This window comes from Haliotis rubra, unplaced genomic scaffold, assembly GCF_003918875.1.
Source record: "Haliotis rubra isolate DU_JTF1 unplaced genomic scaffold, ASM391887v1 Scf405, whole genome shotgun sequence".
Lineage (NCBI taxonomy): Eukaryota > Metazoa > Mollusca > Gastropoda > Lepetellida > Haliotidae > Haliotis > Haliotis rubra.
This window is the reverse complement of record NW_025767086.1, coordinates 553,352-577,923: the sequence shown is the minus strand read 5'-3', so window position 1 is coordinate 577,923 and position 24,572 is coordinate 553,352. Positions and strand designations below refer to the sequence as shown.

At 39.3% G+C, this 24,572-nt stretch overlaps 1 protein-coding gene across 1 annotated transcript in view; it reads left to right on the top strand.

Moving 5' to 3' along the window:
* The window catches only part of LOC124287704 (probable ATP-dependent RNA helicase DHX34), a 53,555-nt gene that overhangs the window by 27,272 nt on the left and 1,711 nt on the right, over positions 1–24,572 (top strand). Inside the window, 15 exon segments of the mRNA XM_046724224.1 lie at positions 1,025–1,091; positions 3,403–3,510; positions 4,568–4,654; positions 7,953–8,027; positions 8,479–8,589; positions 8,775–8,930; positions 9,505–9,597; positions 10,370–10,516; positions 12,195–12,302; positions 12,304–12,341; positions 12,504–12,614; positions 12,711–12,832; positions 13,546–13,713; positions 14,361–14,430; positions 15,163–15,314. Of these exon segments, the coding sequence (XP_046580180.1) occupies positions 1,025–1,091; positions 3,403–3,510; positions 4,568–4,654; positions 7,953–8,027; positions 8,479–8,589; positions 8,775–8,930; positions 9,505–9,597; positions 10,370–10,516; positions 12,195–12,302; positions 12,304–12,341; positions 12,504–12,614; positions 12,711–12,832; positions 13,546–13,713; positions 14,361–14,430; positions 15,163–15,314 (1,613 nt within the window).

Here is a 24,572-nt window from a genome sequence, read left to right as displayed (position 1 = left end):
CGTCGTAACACGTTGTTGCCAAGGTCATTCAAGGTTGCTGCCTGTCTACTGATGTCATCTATGAAGCCTAACGATGGTGGAGTGGCCAAGTCCAAGTTGTCAAGCAATATCTCTGCTGCTGGTGCCAACCTGAATCATGCCTAGTGCACGTTCTCTTCCGTGAGGTGTTAACCTCGGCATCTCTGTCCTTGTTTCACAATCGTTAGTGAAGCAATGAGAATCGTTTCTCATACACCTGCTTTTTATGTCACAGTCAGTATGATTTCAGAATGAATTTCGTGCTTTTTTTCATGGCGTGGCTGCATGTTGATGCATTTTGGAATTAAGAGTCATACTGTGGACAGGAATTTGTTTCTAAAGCATTTTTTCAACTGGACATGACCTTCGACTTCATGTTAGTTATATTCATTGATCATTGTCATGCTGAAATCCATCCATCCATCTTACTTCCACCAATGTACAAGTTCACTACAGCAATATTTAATCTTATAGATCACTCTTTTGTGAGAATTGCTTATTGGAGGAAGGTTTATGACCATTTTAGTGGGGGATGGTATCAAGCGATGGGAAGGCAGTGTGACTAAACTAAACAAATATATATAGAAACTGCCTTATCTGTGGATTCATGTTGCGAAACTAGAGGCAAGGTACGACAGATTTACATATTGGGATGTTTTCTTTGAATTATTTTTTGCATGGATAATGCTAACCAGAGGTTGTGGCTATCTGCTGTTAACCAGTAGGTGTTTATCTCTCATGAGAGAATAAATAAGACTGGTCACAATTTATGATCTACTCAGATTTAGCTTTACATTTGATTAAGGCAAATGTGGTGAGTGAGTATTATTTTTGTAAATTGAAAGAACCATGTTTCAATACATTAGTAGGTGCATCTTGTAAAGCATCATCAGGTGCAAGTTTGAGATTGATCTACGCCTCAACAACTCACTGGTTCAACCAGATGGCCATGAAAGAATTATTGTGTCGCTGAGTGCACCATTGTAAGAGAATACTTTCTTTCCAGATTCCCTTTTATTGAGCCTCCGGCAATGTCCAGCATTGAGACCTCCATTGCGTTCCTCAAGGAGCAGGTGTGTGCTGAAACCTTCCCCATATCCATGGATATATGTAGACCTGCTAAGATGCAGATATTTGGCCCCAATCACCAAATGCCAGTGAAAATGACCAAGTCTGAAGTTGCAGCTACCAGTTTGAACAGTGATATTTTTATGACATTTCTTGCTGGTAATATGATGATATGATGGTATTGTGTTGCTGTCCATATTTATAGTGAAGTTGTTATTGTTGTCATATTTACATGTATTTACACTGTAAACACACCAGGAACCACATTTAGACCTCCATAAATGCAATTATTTTGAAGTCAATTATTAACCTAAAGTACCTCACTAAAATTCCTCAATGAAGAACGTAATATGATATGCGGAGAATGACGTCATGAAGTCAGGTTAGTATAACATAACTCACGAGGAACATGACTAAACATCAAATATTCATTAGTAAATGTTCACACTGATTTTCTTGCATGTTGCAATGAGTAGTTTGATCCAAATGGTATTTTTCCATAGGCAGGTGCTCATATACCTAGGGATAAACACAGGTTTGGTCTGATCACTACATCAGATTGATTGTTGTGGGTGGGGTGACTTGACACACGATATTGGCTGACTTCTTGACTGAGGATGAGGAGATGGGGACAGGGGTCACGTTAAACCGTCAGAAACCTCAGAATGTTTATATACTACCCATCAAAAGTTTAGACTCACTAGTGTAAATGTAGCCACTTACTTGTCCACTGTTCTAAACTAGCTTTTTTGCAAAATATTCCATACTGTTTAAAGGTACTGTTTAGTTATGAACTGGTGTATTGTAAAACATATTCGTAACATTGAAAAGATTATTGTCATGAGTTCAGTAAATGATTAAAATCTGTGAAAATTGGCGAATTCTTAACAAAACTTTACACCAAAACGAATCTGTTCACATGCACGACATTTGCTCATGCCTTTCGCAATTTGAAGCATCATCCTTGTGCAATTCATCTGCATAAGGTTTTCAGTTGGTTCCCCCAAGTTGGTGGAGAAATTCATCTTCGATGTAACCACATACATATACATAACATATAGTGAGTGCTTTAAGTGAGTCTAAACTTTTGATGGGTAGTATATCAACTGCTGACTACTGAATCAACTTCAACATATGAATGGAAGTACAATACCAAATAAAGATGTTTTATCTTGGAGCTATTAAAATGGTAGCCTGCTATACTTGCCATCAGGGCCATTATGATTCACTCACATATTTTGTGAATCGAACCATTTTTCATTTTCAATCATTGTAATCAAATATTCATGAATTTTTATTAGTGTGTTTTTTAGTTGAATTTGTTACTTATCAAAGTGAGATATGCAAAATGGAATGTATCCACACTGGGAAGGATAATAGTCAACACACTTATATATTTCATTTGACAGTTAAGTGGTCAAAGGTCATTGTTGTAACCAATTATCACTGTCAGCATAGTCAAAACATGTCAAATAATTGTCTCCCGCCGCAATGCGCAACCGGGGACTATGTATTCAGCGGCGTCCGTCCATGCGTCCGTACGTCCCGATTCTTGTTAACATGATATCTCATGAACTGTTGTACCCAATGTCTTTAAATTTGGTGACAGCCTACATTGGGTGATTACCCAGACACCAGTTGATTTGGGTGACCTTCACTGTCACCACGACACTTTGACCACTTTTCAAAATCTTGTTAACGCGATATCTCATGAACTGTTGTACCCAATGTCTTCAAATTTGGTGACAGCCTACATTGGGTAATTACTCAGACACTAGTCGATTTGGGTGACCTTGACCTTATCTTCAAGGTCACCACAACACTTTGACCACTTTTCAAACTTATTTAAACGCGATATCTCATAAAACATTGCACCCAATGTTTTCAATTATGTTGACAGCCTACATTGGGTGATTATGAGGACACCAGTCATCTTGTATGTGACCCAAAAATAAGAAATAGTAAACATAGATATTCCATTCTTTATCGGCGGGGGACATTTCCATATCAGTGGCAAACACTTGTATATTTTGTTATCATTTGACTGAATATGATGAATGAAACATCAACTGATGATGTGTTATAATAATCGGGAAAATATTCTCATTCCTGATATGTCTTGTATTCGCCTCATAGAGGATTTTTTGCAGCCCCAGTTGACCTCTCAGCTTTGTAGAGATGCATGAGTGGCCCAATGTCCCTCCAGTTGAGTGTGTGGAGATGCATGAGTGGCCTAATGTCCTTCCAGTTGATTGTGTAGAGATTCATTGGGCCACTCTACATCAAAATGCCCAATGATATTTTCTCTGACTGCAGGGGGCTTTGACTGACGATGAGGCACTGACTCCTATTGGGCAGATGTTATCTCAGCTACCAGTGGATGTGGTGATCGGCAAGATGCTGATCATGGGCTCCATCTTCCATGTGAGACCTCAATATGTACAATATCATTACATATGTTGTTGAGAAGTACACATTTGTTTCACATCATCAAATCCATGGGGCATCAATACTTTGCCTATTGTGGTAACTTTTGGAAAATATTGAATACATAATAGGTGACTTGTTACTGGCTTTCGATTGCTCAGATGCTGGATGCAGATGCTTACATCATATATGTTGGTATCTATTTGTAATCAAGCCAGCACAATTAAGAAATTCATTTTTGTAGGAATGGGTTACATTAGGACAGAAGAAAACATTGGTGACATTATGTTATCCATGTCTGTGTCCCACTAGGCAGTGGAATATTGGGCATTGTTATGCAGTGTTAACAAGTAAAACTCGACTAATGTGTTGTACTGTTACATCTATTCTCGGCGCTGAATGCTACATTGTATGTGTGAACTCTCTTGAATATAGAAGGATTCTATAGAATTACTTACTTAAAGATTCAAGCAGGGCAAAGGGTTTATTTGACATCAATAAAACAGTAGTGGTGTAAAAGAAGAGGGTTGCCCTTGGACAACATCATACACTTTAGGCCTAACCTTTAAACAGCCTTGTGCTTCTGGTTAACTGGAACATAGTTTATTCTGACCCATATATTTTGAGATACTGCATGAAGCATGTGCTTTACATGTGCTTTCCAAAATACTTGGTGAATAAGTAAGAGAGAGAGTAATTTCTTCTTCATGCTATTCCAGCAATATTATGGTGGGGGATCACACAATGTACCCATGTGGGAAATTAGACCGTGGTCTTCAGTGTGACAAGCTTTAACCACTAGGCTAGCCCTTCGCCCCCAAGTATGCAAGGATATGATTGATTGTTTGCACCAAAGTTTTAAAATGTGCTTAATTAATACTCCTGTGTATATGTGTATAAAGTTGTACTTGTATTCAACTCCAGTACAAACACAGTCTGTGTGTAGTGAGTCAGGTCCTTGTCAAATGAAAGATGGACAATTTTCAGTGTATTTTTCTCACAGATGTTGTGGAATGATACATTTAGGTTCATATTTTGAGTGCAATTACTCCAGATGATAGACCCAGTGTTAACGATTGCGGCGGCCATGAGTGTGCAGTCTCCGTTTACCATGAAGGCCCACCAGGACAGAGATGCTATTGTAAGTACTGTGACTCACCTTTCATCTGGATGCTTTCAAAAAGAAAATAAATGATAATAACAACAATGTAAAGTGTTCATAATGAACATGCATAATGCATAATGAACATGAACTGGCATAATTAACATGCATAATTAACATGCATAATTTGGTCTGGCATAATGAACATGCATTTTCATTGCATGCATAGTAAACTGGCATATATAACAAACCCTCTTTGTTGTTTTATGAACTGGCAGATATAACAAACTCTCTTTCTTGTTTCAATGAACTGGCAAATATGACAAAACCTCTTTCTTGTTTCAATGAACTGGCAGATGTGACAAACCCTCTTTCTTGTTATAACGAACTGGCAGATGTACCCAACTCTCTTTCTTTTTATAACAAACTGGCAGATATAACAAACTCTCTTGGTTGTTTTAATCAACTGGCAGATATAACAAACCCTCTTTCTTGTTATAACGAACTGGCAGATGTACCCAACTCTCTTTCTTTTTATAACAAACTGGCAGATATAACAAACTCTCTTGGTTGTTTTAATGAACTGGCAGATATGACAAACTCTCTTTCTTGTTTCAATGAACTGGCAAATATGACAAACCCTCTTTCTTGTTATAACGAACTGGCAGATGTACCAAACTCTTTCTTTTTATAACAAACTGGCAGATATAACAAACTCTCTTGGTTGTTTTAATGAACTGGCAGATATGACAAACTCTCTTTCTTGTTATAACGAACTGGCAGATGTACCAAACTCTCTTTGTTTATAACGAACTGGCAGATATAACAAACTCTCTTTGTTGTTTTAATGAACTGGCAGATGTACCAAACTCTTTCTTTTATAATGAACTTGCAGATGTACCAAACCCTCTTTTTGGTATAACGAACTGGCAGATGTACCAAACTCTTTCTTTTTATAACGAACTGGCAGATATAACAAACTCTCTTGGTTGTTTTAATGAACTGGCAGATGTACCAAACTCTTTCTTTTTATAATGAACTTGCAGATGTACCAAACCCTCTTTTTTATAACGAACTGGCAGATGTACCAAACTCTTTCTTTTTATAACAAACTGGCAGATATGACAAACTCTCTTTCTTGTTTCAATGAACTGGCAGATATGACAAACCCTCTTTCTTGTTATAACGAACTGGCAGATGTACCCAACTCTCTTTCTTTTTATAACAAACTGGCAGATATAACAAACTCTCTTGGTTGTTTTAATGAACTGGCAGATATGACAAACCCTCTTTCTTGTTATAACGAACTGGCAGATGTACCAAACTCTTTCTTTTTATAACGAACTGGCAGATATAACAAACTCTCTTGGTTGTTTTAATGAACTGGCAGATATGACAAACTCTCTTTCTGGTTATAACGAACTGGCAGATGTACCAAACTCTTTCTTTTTATAATGAACTTGCAGATGTACCAAACCCTCTTTTTATAACGAACTGGCAGATGTACCAAACTCTTTCTTTTTATAACGAACTGGCAGATATAACAAACTCTCTTGGTTGTTTTAATGAACTGGCAGATGTACCAAACTCTTTCTTTTTATAACGAACTGGCAGATGTACCAAACTCTTTCTTTTTATAACGAACTGGCAGATGTACCAAACTCTTTCTTTTTATAACGAACTGGCAGATGTACCAAACTCTTTCTTTTTATAACGAACTGGCAGATGTACCAAACTCTTTCTTTTTATAATGAACTTGCAGATGTACCAAACCCTCTTTTTATAACGAATATAACAAACTCTTTTATAGCGAACTGGCAGATGTACCAAACTCTTTCTTTTTATAATGAACTGGCAGAACTGGCTTTTATATACGAACTGGCAGATATAACAAACTCTCTTTTGTTTAATGAACTGGCAGATGTACCAAACTCTTTCTTTTTATAACCAAACTCTTTCTTTTTATAATGAACTGGCAGATGTACCAAACTCTTTCTTTTTATAACAAACTGGCAGATGTACCAAACTCTTTCTTTTTATTATGAACTGGCAGATGTAACAAACTCTCTTTGTTGGCAGATGTATTATAATGAACTGGCAGATGTACCAAACTCTTTTTTTTGTAAACTGGCAGAACTGGCTCTTTCTATAACAAACTGGCTATAACAAACTCTTTGTTGCTAATGAACTGGCAGATGTACCAAACTCTTTCTTTTTATAACGAACTGGCAGATGTACCAAACTCTTTCTTTTTATAATGAACTGGCAGATGTACCAAACTCTTTCTTTTTATAACAAACTGGCAGATATAACAAACTCTCTTGGTTGTTTTAATGAACTGGCAGATATGATACAAACCCTCTTTCTTGTTATAGTGAACTGGCAGATGTACCAAACTCTTTCTTTAATAACAAACTCTCTTTGTTGCTATTATAAACTGGTGGATACCAAACTCTCTCTTGTTGTAATAACAAACTGGCTATAACAAACTCTTTTTTGTTGTAATAACAAACTGGCAGATATAACAAACTCTCTTTGTTGTTATAACATAAACTGGCAGATGTACCAAACTCTTTTTTTGCTATAATGAACTGCAAATCTGAGCTGCTTAGATATAACAAACTCCCTGAGGTTGTTTTAATAACTGGCAGATATGACAAACCAGTCTTTCTTGTTATATTGAACTGGCAGATGTACCAAACTCTTTCTGAGGTGAAATAACAGGTTTACAGTATAACAATACTCTCTTGGTTGTTTTAATGAACTGGCAGATATGTGTATGTGTAAACCCTCTGCTTGTTATAACAAAATTGGCAGATGTACCAAACTCTCTTTGTTGTAATAGTGAACTGGCGAATATAACAAACTCTCTTTGTTGCTATTACAAACTGGCGGATATAACAAATTCTTGTTATAACGAACTGCCAATCTGAGCTGCTCTTGTCACCAACCAATGCTGACACCCTAAGCTTGATTACCAATAGTAGAACTTTGTAGGCAGATCAGTCTTTTAACCAATGTTCAATGGAAAATAACTTATTTCCATACTGATGGCAAGGAGCTCTTGTGTCTACATGGAACTGTCTTGTAATAGATTTATAACATGTATTTACTTTGGTTATGTATGAGATGGTTGATGGTACACATGTTCACAGCTCAAAGCTGACAGCGGCAGTGAGTCTGGTGGATTGTCTAAGTAATATTTCCTGTCATGGTGATGTGGTCATCAGTAAAATCGGGATGTAATATAGATTTGGTAGTGCTGAAAGACCAGGGCAAATGCAGGATTACAGAAGGTCATGGAAGAGTTGAACCCAATTCTTGCTATGATTTCCAGGCAGCCCGGAAGCCCTTGGAGTCGGATCATGGCGACCCCTTCACGTTGCTGAATGCAGCAGATGAGTGGATACAGGTACTGGTACTCTGTTCTTACTCCTACACAGATTTTGATGGCAGGTGTCAAGCTAATATAACTATATTCATCCATTTGTGCCGGTTTGAAAAATTAGGGGATATAGCAATCAGCATGTCTGTCCTCTGTCCATTTTCTATTTCTGAAATTGAACTCATAAACCTTTTCTGTAATTCATGTGGAGACCCCTATACAGATAAGTCTTGTGTTGAGCTGGTGCCTTTTGATAAATGGGAAGCTTTTTTAAATATTCTTTTGTTTTCATGACAAGTTGAACAATCTGAAAATACTTGTTTGCAGACTGCTGGTATGGTAGACTGAAAGCTTTCTTTTGTTTGCTATTAAGATTCTTGGTCATTTGGACCTTTTTGGGGTCTGTCCAGTGTCCATCTTTCAACAATGCTTTTCAGCCTCAATCTATGGACATGGTTAGCATGGTAACTGTTAACAGGTAAAGGCTGAGGGACGAGGAACCAAGAAGTGGTGTCAGAGACGAGGCCTTGAGGAACAAAGGTTCTATGAGATGAACAAACTGAAGCGACAGTTCCGAGAACTCCTGAGGGTAAGGATAGATCTTCTGATTGATGTATCGTTAGGTCAGGTTGATGCTTACCTGCTAGAAGGATGTAGGTAAAACATGTAAAACCCTTAATGTTTTCCTCTCAATATAGAGCTATGTAGATACAGGAGTATTTAAGTTGTCCTCTGTGAGAACATGAGTCTGTACCATTGGTGCTCATGTTTAAGGACCATGGGCTGCTGAATGAAGTTAAGGAAGAAGAACGCTACTATACCAGTGAGGAACGCCGACAGCGCCATGGGGAGAGGAAGCGTCTTGGGCAGCTGAAGAGAGAACAGAATAATGAGTCCAAGAAGAGGAAAGTTCTCAAGTTCACTGAGGATGTAGGTAGACATGCACAAGCAGAAACTGCCCTTTGACTGTGTGAGGAAGCATTTCCTAAACTGTCTTCAGCAAAGTTCTTGGCTCACTAATAGAAGAAAGATAAACATCTTATGGTTCATCAGTTTAGAGAGATAACTGCCTCTATGATTAGCACAAGCAAATAGAATCTCACATTACTGATATAACGTTCGAGCATTTAAAGGTAGGAAGTAGGAAAACTAAAGAGCTTGAGATTCACAATACAACACTGATTGCTAAAATGCTATTTCTACATGTGTTTGCTTGCGGAATATCATTTTGTACGACTTGATTTAACAAGCATGGTGTGCTCCTCACTTTCGGTATTTGTCAAAGAGGTTTACACTATTAATGCTTAATGTTTAGAGTGAATATTGTTTTTAGTTGTTTCAAAATTTGGGATATTGCAACCAATGAAAATTATTTGTGTTACCAAAGTGTTGTAGTAAGCAAAACAGATAATTTATGTCCCTTTTGGACAAAACTGCAGTACAGTTACAGAGGACAGTAGGCATCAGTTCCAGAACATGGGTGTAATGAACTGCTGTGATTCAGGACTACCAGCTGAGTGATGGGGACGAAGATGACAAGGGTGATGACATCAAGGATCTGGAATTCCGGCTGTCACATGACCTTAGTCAACTACAGGTGGGTGTGAGGGACATGGAGGATGGAAGATGGGTAGGGTGGGATGGTGGGAGATGTGATGAGGGGTGGGTGAAAGACTGACTGACTGACTGAGTTTGGTTTTACGCCGCTTTTAGCAATATTCCAGCAACATCACGGCGGGGGACACCAGAAATGGGCTTCACACATTGTGCCCATGTGGGGATTCGAACCCGGGTCTTCGGCGTGACGAGCCAACGCTTTAACCACTAGGCTACCCCACCGCGGTGGGTGAAAGATATGGGGAGGGGGTGGGTGAAAGGTATGTAGAGTGGGTGGTGGGAGTGGTGACGAGGGATGGGTTTAAGATATGGTGAGGGAGTGGGTGAAAGCTGTGTAGAGTGGGGTGGTGGGAGTTGTGACGAGGGGTGGGTGAAAGATATGGGGAGGGGGTGGGTGAAAGGTATGTAGAGTAGGGTGGTGGGAGTGGTGGCCGAGGGATGGGTTTAAGATATGGTGAGGGAGTGGGTGAAAGCTGTGTAGAGTGGGGTGGTGGGAGTTGTGACGAGGGGTGGGTGAAAGATATGGGGAGGGGTGGGTAAAATATAATGGGGGGGGGTGGTGGGTGAGAGATGTGGAGGGGGTGTTTTGGGTAAGTAGGGAGGATATGAGAGAGATGTATCAAAGGAGTTGTTGATGGGGTATGAAGTCATATTCAGTACTAAGTTTTATGTTCAAATCAAGCTGAAATGTTGAAATAACCACTCACCAATGATTCATAGAGTGTAACCTTGACCTCTACCACTTACAACAGGAGACAGCAAATAAGACCCGGAGCTTCAATCTTCGTGATATCAACTTGCTCAAGGTCATCCTGTGCAGCGGGCTGTACCCCCAGGTGGCGTTGGCTGATGACTGCAACTCCTACAAGGGCGACTCTGAGCAGGCCTTCCATACAAAGGTTGCTTCCTAGTCATATATGGCATGGCATATATCAGTCATACAGTTTCTCCATTGATATTTTATGTGAATCAAATTCAACCCCGGTAAGATTACAGAATACCGGATACCTTCCGCCATCTTTGAAAGCACGCGAGTTTACTTTTGGTTAGGGTTAGGGTAAGGTTTAGGGTTAGGGTAAGGTTTAGGGTTAGGGTATGGGTAAGGGTTAGGGTTAGGGTAAGGTTTAGGGTTAGGGTGACATCACACTACACAATATGGCTGGTAGGTATCCGGTATTCTGTAAGTGTACCTTCAACCCCAAATTCATGTATTATTTAGACTTTGCATATGTTTATATCCATAATGTAGAAACTAATTCAGTTATAATTGATAAAAAGATTTTTAATGCCTCACTGGATTGTACATGTAATACAGATACCTTCCTTGATGAGACAGTCAGGGATTGTGTCACACCTACCTTCATGGCAACTTATAGTTAATTCTGACCTAAAGCGGACTTTCATGTCACAATATTCCTGGATGATGCTTGGTGTGATGCTAAGAATGTCATCTGTTTTGGTTTAGTGCTTCCCAATACTAAAGCATTGCTGGTGAAAGTAGTGCAAAACACAGGGGCTTGTTATGGACTAATCAACAGGAAGATACATGGAAATGATCACTTTCATGTTATGGTATACCTGTAAAGGGTACAATGACCATATATCTTGCTGCAGCTCTATGTTGTACAGGCCTCTGTGGTGCCAACTTGAGCCTACCCATGGTTTTAGATATTACTCACTTCTATTACATTGTGATTCTTTTGATGACTCACTACTAGTGTTAAGAGAGTGTGTTTTATGTCATTTGAAATATCACATTGATTAAGTGATAGTTATTTTGGGTCACAATGTTTAAAGTTTTGAGTGTGGGTTGTGGCTCACATCTCGCATCATATATGTTCAATGGCAAAAGTATTTGTAGTGGCATGCCTTTTTGATAGCGCTTCAGAGTTGCCTCCCTTGTATGGTTTTATTTTGTTTTGACTTCCGGGTCTTGTCACGTCGTGTGTTTTCCACGTGGTCCCATGGTGTTCTGAGAGAATAATGATGGAGCCTAGCTTTGCTAGAATGTTCGTGAACTTTGTAAGAGCTATATAAAGGCTGGTTGTTGAGTGGGGCGACACAGGGCTTTCACATGACTGGATTTATACATATCTGTCTGCAATCATGAAGCTGATCAACGTTTCAAGATCGACCGTGTTTGTCTATTCAACTGCTGTGATTGTAAACAACCCCAAATTAGTATATCTGTTCTCACTGTAAATGTCAAGACTCTGGTGAGATAATATTTTATATTTGTGACCCAGTATTTTAGATTTGTGACTCACTTGCATTGTACAAGAAATCTGTATTGTCACTCATTGTAGTTTGCTCATTGTTTGTTCAATATATTATTGAATATTTTAGACTTGTCTGTGTTCTATTTTGCTGGTTCAAAGTGGACTTTTAACCTTTTGTAACCTCTAGTATAGATTTCTATGAGGTTGAGTGAGTGAGCGAGTTGGGTTTACGCCACTTTTAGCAATATTCCAGCAATATCACGGCGGTTATGAGGTTTAGAACTTGTAGAATGATATTCCTGATATGGTAGCCGCACATGCCAGTATTCCCTACCAATGTCAACATATTTTACTTTAGAACAAGGCTTTCATCCTCCTGCATCCAACAAGTGTATTCGCCAGCAAACCCGAGGTGCTGCGACCCAGTGACGTCAAGGACAACAAGACCACGCCCAGTGAGCTGAGGGGGGAGGCTCAGCAGCAAACATGAGGTTCTGGCATTTGTGTAAGTTACCATGGTGATAAGGGTGAAGAATTTCTCCTTGCCATTTAGAGTTTTCTTACTACTAGACAGCTTGGAAACATTAGAAGAGGACAGATCTCCTTTAGATGAGTAAGCAGAAGAAGCAGACTCAATCATATTTCAAATAATTTGTCTTGCCACCAGTTCTGTCCTGGAGACCAACAAGCCTTACCTGATCAACACGATGCGGGTCCCAGCGCTGCAAACTATCACCCTCTTCTCCAACTCCATTGATGCTAATGCTGACTGCACCAGGTAGGTGGCCCATCTTCCATCTAGCTACTTCCCCATAGTGTCCGTAATGGCTGGTCAGAGGTGTCAACATGGCAGTGAACGTGTTGTGTCTTTCAGGTTGGTGTGTGACGGCTGGCTGGAGATCCGGTTCCCTGATGCGGAGTCTGCTGATGGTGTCATATCCAGCATCTTACATCTCCGAGCCACGTGGCTGAACCTACTTCGAGTCCGCCTGGAAGGTAAGATGATGAGAATTGTTTTTCACAACCTGTGAGGTTGAATTCGGCCTGGAGTGTCTCTCTGTTGGCCGGATACAGACCACTCAACCATGACCATTATTGACTTTATAAAAAGTCAGAACAATTAAACTTGTGCGATAAAGACTTTGAGAAGAATTGAAGTGTTCACTTTTGGAAATATAGATTTCTTTGATAGTTTTCTTAATTTGATATTTGATAAGTATTTTATATATTTGATAATTTAAACTGACATTTGTCGAGCATTAAATAGTTTGTTTGATTTCATTTCATTCACTACAATAATTTATTTCATATGGTTTTCGATTTGTTTCTAACAAATTAATAAATGGGTTGGCCAAAGTGATAATAAGTTAGTGAAGCTCAGTATTGTTATATATTATTTTGCATTTATAGTGGACAGCTGTTTGAATGGTAATGCATGAATGTTTCAAGGGCAGTGTGTATACATTATTAATGTATGTATGTTTTACTGCTGAAAAGGCTTTCTTCTCTTAATATGACGTTTTCAATGTTCAGAGATTGTATACAATGCATTTTTGTTATTTTCAAAGAGGGGTTCAGACAAGTAGAATAAAATCAGACTATATTTTATCTATTTGAAACATCTAAGGTCAGTTGAATCCTGAAACATAATAATGCGTAATAACAATTGAAAGAGTTCAGACAACTGACTGGCATAGATCCTTCTGCAGACACGATGAGTCAGATGGATGACCAGAGGAAGACGAGCACCAGGGCCCGGCGCCTGGAACAACTCCTCGCTCGTAAACTGGCCGAGTTCCTGGACAGTCGTGTCACGTACTCAATACGACGGGTAATGGCTGCCGAACAGCAGCACCTGTATGTAGGGATGAGTACAGGTAGGTTAAAAATATCTTCAGTTCCGCATTATCCAAATAAGGATTATATATTCTTTTCTACAGAATATGCCATTTGGAGATTTCTGGAAAAAAATGTTATTTTTGTAGTTAGAAAGTATATATTCTGGACAGTTATTGATAAAGTGAATCCAGTTTTATTAAGAAATGGAAACATTTTTGAAAGATATTGAAACAAATGTTTTTTTAAATTCCTTGAATGCTTTTTTATAAAAAAAAAGATACATCAAGACAAGAAAGCTTAGACAAGCAAAGAGTTTTCTGGAAAATATCTAAAGGTTATTCATTCAGTAATATTCCAGCTAATGGCTCAGCTGTGATGAGGCAAGTAATTGCGTGATCCCAACAAACCTTTGATGTGTGATGTCAGCCAGATTATTTAATTATTAGCGATGATACATTAGAGTTGATGTTCCTTGAATTATGCATGATGATAATTTAGTTTCTTGGCATCAAATACTCTCTCAATAGTGGCTGTAAATCTGAAAACAAATAAATGTTTCTCTCCTCATTTAGCTGTCCACCTAGAAGCTTTGCAAAGTGGTGCTAAGGGCCACAGGTTAGTGAATTCCTTTGAAGTGATGAGATTACAGATTATTTGGAACAGGAGTGTGATGTTTCTGTTTCAGAAAGTCAAGATAATAAGGAGAATTCAGTTAAAGGAGGAAAACAAGTTAATTCCTATTTAACAGTTGGCTGGTGAGTAGTAGCAGGGCAAAATTATAGCGGAGCACCGTTGTGTCGAACTCTGATAACTCGATATCTCGGTTGTCTCGATATAACATCTCGGTCCCGGCAAAATCCTTCATAATTTATCATTATTCAAGTTCTTTTAATTGATACAGATGTCTCGATATTTCGGATACCTCGATATAATTTCATGGTCCCAACAAGCAAAATTACCGTTTTAACTCGATATTTGCAAAGAAACTCGATATTCACCTACCTTTCATGGACAAGTATCGCTCTGAACTGAGGTTGTTTACACACGTTTACACACGGTGCGGCATGAGTCAAAGGGATGCGGTAGTGTAAACTAATTAGGGCTAATTGAGTTGAAGGTGTCACTGGTTTGTTTTTTAATTAGGATTAATTAAGAAAGAATTAATTAGGACGTACTCACTGTTACAACTAAACACGGATTATAGTTTTGAACCAAAACATACTGAGAAGTGTTTTGTTTTCTTTCATAGTGATATGTGATGATATGCCCTGATATGGTCCCATGAATATAGACACAACGGTACTCGACTGCATATGTAATTGTTGTTTGATAAGTAGTACTATTGGTGATTTATATCAAAGTTTTCTTAGAAGCAGTAGTGGGAATGATTCTTATGATGTTGTAAGCTTGTGTGTATCAGATGGCTGGAGAAAAGTATCAAATGTTTTTTAGAATTTCTTGCCTACTCATTTATTTCATGTTTTCAGCCTCCTTGATGATGCCTCGGCCTCCGTGTGGGGGGAATACACATCACACATGCAGAAAGTGTGGGAATGCCCACGATGTCACATGAGCCTGATTGTGTCTGTGGTGGAACGCCTGCAGCATCAGATGGAGTGTCAGAGTGGTGATAAGCCCTGTAAGCTTTTGTTTAGAATTATGAAATCATCAATGTACAATTACTCCATAAATGTATACACTAGTATTTCATAGAATCTCAAAAAACAGAACAAAATCCACCACCCCCAAAGCCTTCATATACCTTCACACTAGATGTACTGTATGTATGTCTGAAGGAGAAAGGCTGACTAGTGGCCTGGTATACATTTACACTAGATCACACCAGAGCCCAGGTCTGCAGTTCGTGAGTTAATGTATAATTTTGCATGGTGGGGAACACCAGGAATAAGCCACCATGTAGTTCACATTTGGGGCCCTGAAGCATGGCCCTTGTTGTGGAGAGCAACCACTTGAACCCCAAGGCTACCCAACCACCAGGTTGCAGGTTGCAGCGGTTGGAGGGTCTGTGTATGCATAGTGCTATCATGTGTATCATAGTGCTATCATGTGTATCATAGTGCTATCATGTGTATCATAGTGCTATCATGTGTATCATAGTGCTATCATGTGTATCATAGTGCTATCATGTGTATCATAGTGCTATCATGTGTATCATAGTGCTATCATGTGTATCATAGTGCTATCATGTGTATCATAGTGCTATCATGTGTATCATAGTGCTATCATGTGTATCATAGTGCTATCATGTGTATCATAGTGCTATCATGTGTATCATAGTGCTATCATGTGTAGAGACAGTCTGATGACTAAGTTCATGATGGCCTTAAGTTGAAGTTATTCCCCAGGGAATATTTGTAAGTGATTTATTTCCTATGAATTTGATGGGTCTTTGTCTTTCTGGTGCATCTTCAGTATTTTAGTAGTAAGTGGGTTGATATTTACCTGGCAATATTCATCCACTTATTGCAAAGTACAAACTGTTTCAAGTCACAGCATAAATCAAATCTTCAGGTTTGTCTGACTTGATGTACCACCAGTTTGTCTGGCCCAGACTTGATGTAATACCAGATTGTCTGGCCCAGACTTGATGTACTACCAGATTGTCTGGCCCAGACTTGATGTACCACCAGTTTGTCTGGCCCAGACCTGATGTACCACCAGTTTGTTTAGCCCAGACTTGATGTACCACCAGTGTGTCTGGTCCAGACCTGATGTACCACCAGTTTGTCTGGCCCAGACCTGATGTACCACCAGTTTGTCTGGCCCAGACCTGATGTACCACCAGTTTGTCTTGCCCAGACTTGATGTACCACCAGTGTGTCTGGTACAGACTTGATGTACCACCAGTTTGTCTGGCCCAGTCTTGATGTACCACCAGTTTGTCTGGTCCAGACTTGATGTACCACCAGTGTGTCTGGTACAGACTTGATGTACCACCAGTTTATCTGGCCCAGACTTGATGTACCACCAGTTTGTCTGGTACAGACTTGATGTACCACCTTGAGTGTACCACCAGTCTGGCCCAGACTTGATGTACCACCAGTTTTTGATGTACCAGTCTGGCCCAGACTTGATGTACCACCAGTTTATCTGGCCCAGACTTGATGTACCACCAGTTTATCTGGCCCAGACTTGATGTACCACCAGTTTATCTGGCCCAGACTTGATGTACCACCAGTTTATCTGGCCCAGACTTGATGTACCACCAGTTTATCTGGCCCAGACTTGATGTACCACCAGTGTATCTGGCCCAGACTTGATGTACCACCAGTTTATCTGGTCCAGACTTGATGTACCACCAGTTTGTCTGGTCCAGACTTGATGTACCACCAGTTTGTCTGGTCCAGACTTGATGTACCACCAGTTTGTCTGGTCCAGACTTGATGTACCACCAGTTTGTCTGGCCCAGACTTGATGTACCACCAGTTTGTCTGGCCCAGACTTGATGTACCACCAGTTTATCTGGCCCAGACTTGATGTACCACCAGTTTATCTGGTCCAGACTTGATGTACCATCAGTGTGTCTGGCCCAGACTTGATGTACCACCAGTTTATCTGGCCCAGACTTGATGTACCACCAGTTTATCTGGTCCAGACTTGATGTACCACCAGTTTATCTGGCCCAGACTTGATGTACCACCAGTTTATCTGGCCCAGACTTGATGTACCACCAGTGTGTCTGGTCCAGACATGATGTACCACCAGTTTGTCTGGTCCAGACTTGATGCACCACCAGTGTGTCTGGTCCAGACTTGATGTACCACCAGTTTGTCTGGCCCAGACCTGATGTACCACCAGTTTGTCTGGCCCAGACTTGATGTACCACCAGTTTATCTGGCCCAGACTTGATGTACCACCAGTTTATCTGGTCCAGACTTGATGTACCATCAGTGTGTCTGGCCCAGACTTGATGTACCACCAGTTTGTCTGGTCCAGACCTGATGTACCACCAGTTTGTCTGGCCCAGACTTGATGTACCACCAGTGTGTCTGGTCCAGACTTGATGTACCACCAGTTTGTCTGGTCCAGACTTGATGTACCACCAGTTTGTCTGGCCAAGTCGTGATGTACCACCAGTTTATCTGGCCCAGTCGTGATGTACCACCAGTTTGTCCGGCCCAATCTTGATGTACCACCGGTTTATCTGGTCCAGACTTTATCTTGATGTACCACCGGTTTATCTGGTCCAGACTTGATGTTCCACCAGTTTATCTGGCTCAGTCTTGATGTACCACCAGTTTGTCTGGTCCAGACCTGATGTACCACCAGTTTATCTGGTCCAGACCTGATGTACCACCAGTTTGTCTGGCCAAGTCTTGATGTACCACCAGTTTGTCTGGTCCAGACTTGATGTACCACCAGTTTGTCTGGTCCAGACATGATGTACCACCAGTTTGTCTGGCCCAGTCTTGATGTACCACCAGTGTGTCTGGCCAAGTCTTGATGTACCACCAGTTTGTCTGGCCCAGTCTTGATGTACCACCAGTTTGTCTGGCCCAGTCTTGATGTACCACCAGTTTGTCTGGTCCAGACTTGATGTACCACCAGTTTGTCTGGCCCAGACTTGATGTACCACCAGTTTATGTCTGGCCCAGTTTGATGTACTGGTCCAGTCTTGATGTGTACACCAGTTTGATGATGTACCACCAGTTTATCTGGTCCAGACTTGATGTACCACCAGTTTGTCTGGCCCAGTCTTGATGTACCACCAGTTTGTCTGGCCAGGTCTTGATGTACCACCAGTTTGTCTGGCTCAGTCTTGATGTACCACCAGTTTGTCTGGTCCAGACTTGATGTACCACCAGACTGTCTGGCCCAGTCTTGATGTACCACCAGTTTGTCTGGTCCAGACTTGATGTACCACCAGTTTATCTGGCCCAGTCTTGATGTTCCACCAGTTTGTGTGGTCCAGACCTGATATACCACCAGTTTGTCTGGCTCAGTCTTGATGTACCACCAGTTTGTCTGGTCCAGACTTGATGTACCACCAGACTGTCTGGCCCAGTCTTGATGTACCACCAGTTTGTGAGACTTGATACCACCAGTTTGTCTGGTCCACCAGTTTGTCTGGTCCAGACTTGATGTACCACCTGTCTTGATCTGTTTGTCTGGTCAGACTTGATGTACCACCAGTTTATCTGGTCTGAAGTCTGGTGATGATGTACCACCAGACCAGTTTGTCTGGCTCAGTCTTGATGTACCACCTGTTTGTCTGGCCAAGTCTTGATGTACCACCAGTTTATCTGGCCCAGTCTTGATGTACCACCAGTTTGTCTGGTCCAGACTTGATGTACCACCAGTTTATCTGGTCCAGACTTGATGTACCACCGGTTTGTCTGGTCCAGTCTTCTGGCCAAGTCTTGATGTACCACCAGTGTGTCTGGTACAGTCTTGATGTACCATCAGTGTGTCTGACCCAGACTTGATGTACCACCAGTTTGTCTGGTCCAGACCTGATGTACCACTAGTTTGTCTGGCCAAGTCTTGATGTACCACCAGTGTGTCTGGCCAAGTCTTGATGTTCCATCAGTTTGTCTGGCCCAGACTTGATGTACCACCAGTTTGTCTGGTCCAGACCTGATGTACCACCAGTTTGTCTGGTCCAGACTTGATGTACCACCAGTGTGTCTGGCCAAGTCTTGATGTACCATCAGTTTATCTGGCCCAGACTTGATGTACCACCAGTTTGTCTGGTCCAGACTTGATGTACTATGTTAGCCGGCTCCCAATTAATAATATAGCTTAGTGCTACAACAATCCCCTGCCTTGTAGAGTAAAGGTGAGAAATGTCAAAGCAGTAATCTGATGATTCTGGTGCAATACAATGGGCCACATTTATGAAATATGCATATCGTGAATCGGCACATTTATGAAGGTATAGTGCATATTCTTCTTGCCACAATGAATCGATGAAAAGAGAAAACCAGGAAGTAATGTTGAGCTCAGTGTACCAAACAATTCATCCTGATTCACATGGTTTAATTACAATGACACAGTACACAATAGGTATGTTAGTATGGAGTTGCATCCACATTCTTCTTGCCACAATGATAACCATAACAGATGAAAAGAGGAAAATGACACTGTTTCCATTGATGCTTTGCTGGAAGAAAGTTATATAGACATAGAGAGGATTGTGACTTCCAAATTGGAAATTGAAGTCAGTGTACCAAACAATTCAGTCTGATACCAACAAACAACAAATAGGAATTGTAAATAATATACAATTAACAATTGTACTATATCATTCAACAGGTTTAATTACAATGACAGTACACAATAGAGAGGATTGTAAATGACACTATAAATACAATGGCAGTACACAATAGAGAGGATTGTAAATGACACTATAAATACAATGGCAGTACACATAAATACAAGAGGATTGTAAATGACACAGAGAGGATTGTACATGACATTGTAAATATAAATACAATACAATCGCAGTACACAATAGAGAGGATTGTAAATGACACTATAAATACAATGGCAGTACACAATAAAGAGGATTGTAAATGACACTATAAATACACGTGCAGTAGAAGATGGGTTAATATATTCCGTATTAAATTTGAAAGAAGCCTTTTAGACTCTATAAAACAGTTATGATACCAGATAGCAAGCCTATCCTTCCCCTACTGGTGGAATTCATCACAAACACATGCAAAGGCAAGTCAGTTAATACACAAGAATATGTGGTACCTTTCACGTTTCATCTTGTCCCTGTATTTCCACCAGTCGTACAGTGACACCTTATAAGACCTGTATTGTTACAGTCATATGGTTACAGGTGGTAACATATGTATGTTATTCAATGTAGACATGTGGCCATCAGTTGGTAGGAGGTCAATTTCAAACTGAATGTTATCCCAGAAATGAGGTTGATCAGAACTAAAATGATGACATTTACTTACAATTGAACAAACAGTTTTACTTTACAGTGGCAAAGGTAATACCATGTGTCAAACGAACGGGCCTTGCTGGCAAACACAATAACTGCAATATATACAGTACAACCAGAAATTATTGAGAATTTAAAGATTGTAATTTTTTTAAAAAATTCACTCATTACTCACGTATTAAATGTGAATATTAGCAGAACATAACTCCAGATTCAAAGACAGGTGAATAGTTAGTATTTTGTCAGGCTTCAATGCGGCGGGGCATACTACTGATCAATGAAGTTAGAAAGTCGTGGTCCATGCTGTCCCATTACCTCTTCTTTCATTTCAGCAATATTTGTCAGATTGTTCTTATTGACACTTTCCTTCATAAGTTCCAAAACATTTTCTATTGGATTTAGGTCAGGGCTATAGCTTGGCCAATCTAATAATGTCATATTTTGGGTCCGAAACCAGGCCTGTGAATGCTTTGAACGATATTTGGGGTCGTTGTTCTGCTGGAAAATCCAAATATTTCCATAGAACACGTGAGCAGATTTCGGACTGTACTTTGGGCGCTGATACAAAGGTTTTTCAGTTTGTTTGGTCCTGAATTTCAGTGTATTAGGAAACAGCCACATGGTGCTCAATGCCATATCCATTTGCAATATTTTTCAAAACACGATAAACAGTGGACAAAGGGATGCCTGTTCTACTTGAAATCACTTTAGCTGATCTGATGTCCTTGTTATAATACTCTAAAATCAACTTCCTCTTCTCTAAATCATCCCTACTGAGGATCACTGAAAATGTCGTCTGCTAGCAAGTAAACAAAGGGGGATAACTCTTCACAAACTAATGAAAAGGATTAACAGAGTTGTCTCTCATGAATGAAACCAAGCACTTGATAGCTGGTCAAGGTTGTTTATACTAGAAATCAATTAAACATATTCCTAAAATTCTCAATAATTTCTGGTCATACTATACATCCGTGCATAAAATAAGCACCACCCTGTATTTTTACCAATTAGTTTTGTCTGAAATGAATTTCTAAACTCTTTCCAAAAAAATAACCTTTATAATTTGATAGAGCAAGCATTTAACATTTAAAAAACGAAAACATCTTTGAAATTACCATGTACCATTAGGATAATTCCCTAAATTTAAAACAGGTGTTTTTCTTTCCTTAAACGAGTTACCTTATTTTGAAAAGTGAAAGTAATAATTGATTGTTATGTGGCCTATAAATTTGTTATTTATTGTGAATGGATGAAAGTTTGTAAACTAAGATTTAGGAAAAGTTACAGTCAAACTAAAAAAAGTAAAATTTTAAAATGCAGTAAAAGTTTGCTTTACAAACAAAACAAACAGATTTTAGCTGTAATTACCAGTATCTGGCTAGGAAAAGTGTTCATTCAATACAATAAACTCAAAATCATAAAAGATTCATTCCAAAATCTTATTAATGTGGCCTTTTTCAGTTTTTGTCAATTAGCAATCTGAATTGTTGGAAAAAGGTCTGAATCTTTGACATTCGGGTTCTTCCTGATTATGCATAATTAAAGCTTACTTGATGTGTAAATGTCATCTTGGTATATAACCATAGGCGGTTCCAGAGGGGTGTGTGCAGGTGCGCACCCCCACTTTTGTTGGTGTATTCTCTGTCTGCCTGCACTTTAATTGGCTATAAGCGGAGTAGGATTAACAGTCCAGTGCCTGCACAATTATAGTCTGTTCAAGTAAGTGGAGTTCACTACCGGCACCTTGAAGAAAGAATTGACCTTGAGAAACACAGACTCTTGACTAGTCTCACCACTTCTTTATGGTGATACCGTTTCTCATCTGGTGGGATTGTGAATTGGATTATTATGTCATTTGAGTGAGTGAGTTAAGATTTATAGCCACATCGGCAATATTTCAGCCATATCATGACTTAAAAAGTTACTAACTGATAATAAATGGAATTAAATTACAAAAACCTGTCGACGAAGGACAATAATATTATGTCATGTGAAACAAATTATACAATTGTATGTATTTATGTATACTACTCACACTTTGCTAAGGATCACAACAGATCACAACTTTACTAAAACGTAGATTTATAATTTGAAATTGTATCCATTTGAAATTGGATAAATAATGATATGGTAACCCCTCTTCAGGCAAACAGTCACTTTAACCTAACCTTATGCGCTTGATACATGAGTCACCTTAGAAATTGTTTTCATGGCACCAATCAACCATTTTGCAAATCATGGAAGGAGTCATTGACAAGTACACAACACAAGACGAAATGACAAACTGAAACCTAGGATCCATGCTTACAATAAGCTTAGATGTTTAAACCTAGGATCCTTGCTTACAATAAGCTTAGATGTTTAAACCTAGGATCCATGCTTACAATAAGCTTAGATATTTAAACCTAGGATCCATGCTTACAATAAGCTTAGATGTTTAAACCTAGGATCCATGCTTACAATAAGCTTAGATGTTTAAACCTAGTATCCATGCTTACAATAAGCTTAGATGTTTAAACCTAGGATCCATGCTTACAATAAGCTTAGATGTTTAAACCTAGGATCCATGCTTACAATAAGCTTAGATGTTTAAACCTAGGATCCTTGCTTACAATAAGCTTAGATGTTTAAACCTAGGATCCATGCTTACAATAGGCTTAGATATTTAAACCTAGGATCCATGCTTACAATAAGCTTAGATGTTTAAACCTAGGATCCATGCTTACAATAAGCTTAGATGTTTAAACCTAGGATCCATGCTTACAATAAGCTTAGATGTTTAAACCTAGGATCCATGCTTACAATAAGCTTAGATGTTTAAACCTAGGATCCATGCTTACAATAAGCTTAGATATTTAAACCAAATTTGACCCCACATTATAGTTTTCTGTTGAATCCATGATTTGATCCTTATCAAAGTGTGTTACATGTAATATTAGTAAAATTAAAAATGTCACCATAGTTTTCAAATGACTTGTATTTGTATATTTGTGGGTGCTATAGCAATAAACAAAATGTGATAAACTTTACTGTTTACTAGCAAGTGCTGGCATACTTACATTTCTACTATAGACTATAGCTTTAATCCCCATTGTTGCAAGGATTAGTAAGGTCTAGTAATTTTAATCCCTAAACAATACGTGCAGGCAAAAAGAGAACACCCCCTTTTGTCCTGAAAGTTTATGAAATGGCCATTGAAACTCGGGTGAAAATGAAGTGTGCATCCCCCCTTTCTCAAAAAGCTGTATCCGCCCCTGATAACAGAATTGTTATTTTTAGTCAAAACTTAATTTAGTTGTGTAGTTTGAGCAGGAGAGGAATAGTAATGTGGGTAAAAATTCAGTCCCATCACATTTTCATCAACTTATTCTTTCATAAAGAATAGAAAAGGTTATGGTATTTGTAAAACTGTCAATGGATAAAGCTTCTTTAACTATAGGTTGATTAAATTGATGGCTATACCCTAACTTTTCTGTAGCATCACATCTTATTTTCAAAATAGGGTGGTGCTTAATTACTGCTTATTGTAAACCAAAAGTCACTGTGTTCTTTAATCTGATTGGTTGAAAAACATGATCAAATGGTATTCGATTCCCGGAAATTCGCTGCGTATTAATACATACAAACATCGCTCACACCATTGTATTGTTACGTCGTCAGCTGTGATGACGTCATTAAAATCAAATTGTGACGTAAAGTCCGAATGACGTCACAAATAAACAGTTCCAGATGCTACCATAGGAGGCAGCCGAAACGGCCGGCTGATGACATTTCACTGCTGTACCCATACTCGGTGTCAATGGAATGTTGCTAAAAGAGGTGTAAAACCAAACTCACTCACTCACTGGCAAAACAGGGAGAAATTGAAAATTTATGCGAGGGGGCAACTTTTGTGGCCCGTGCCTACTTTTTAGGTCCTCATGGCTTGAATTGATTTCAACTGTTGATTATCATATTTATTGACACTGCATACTT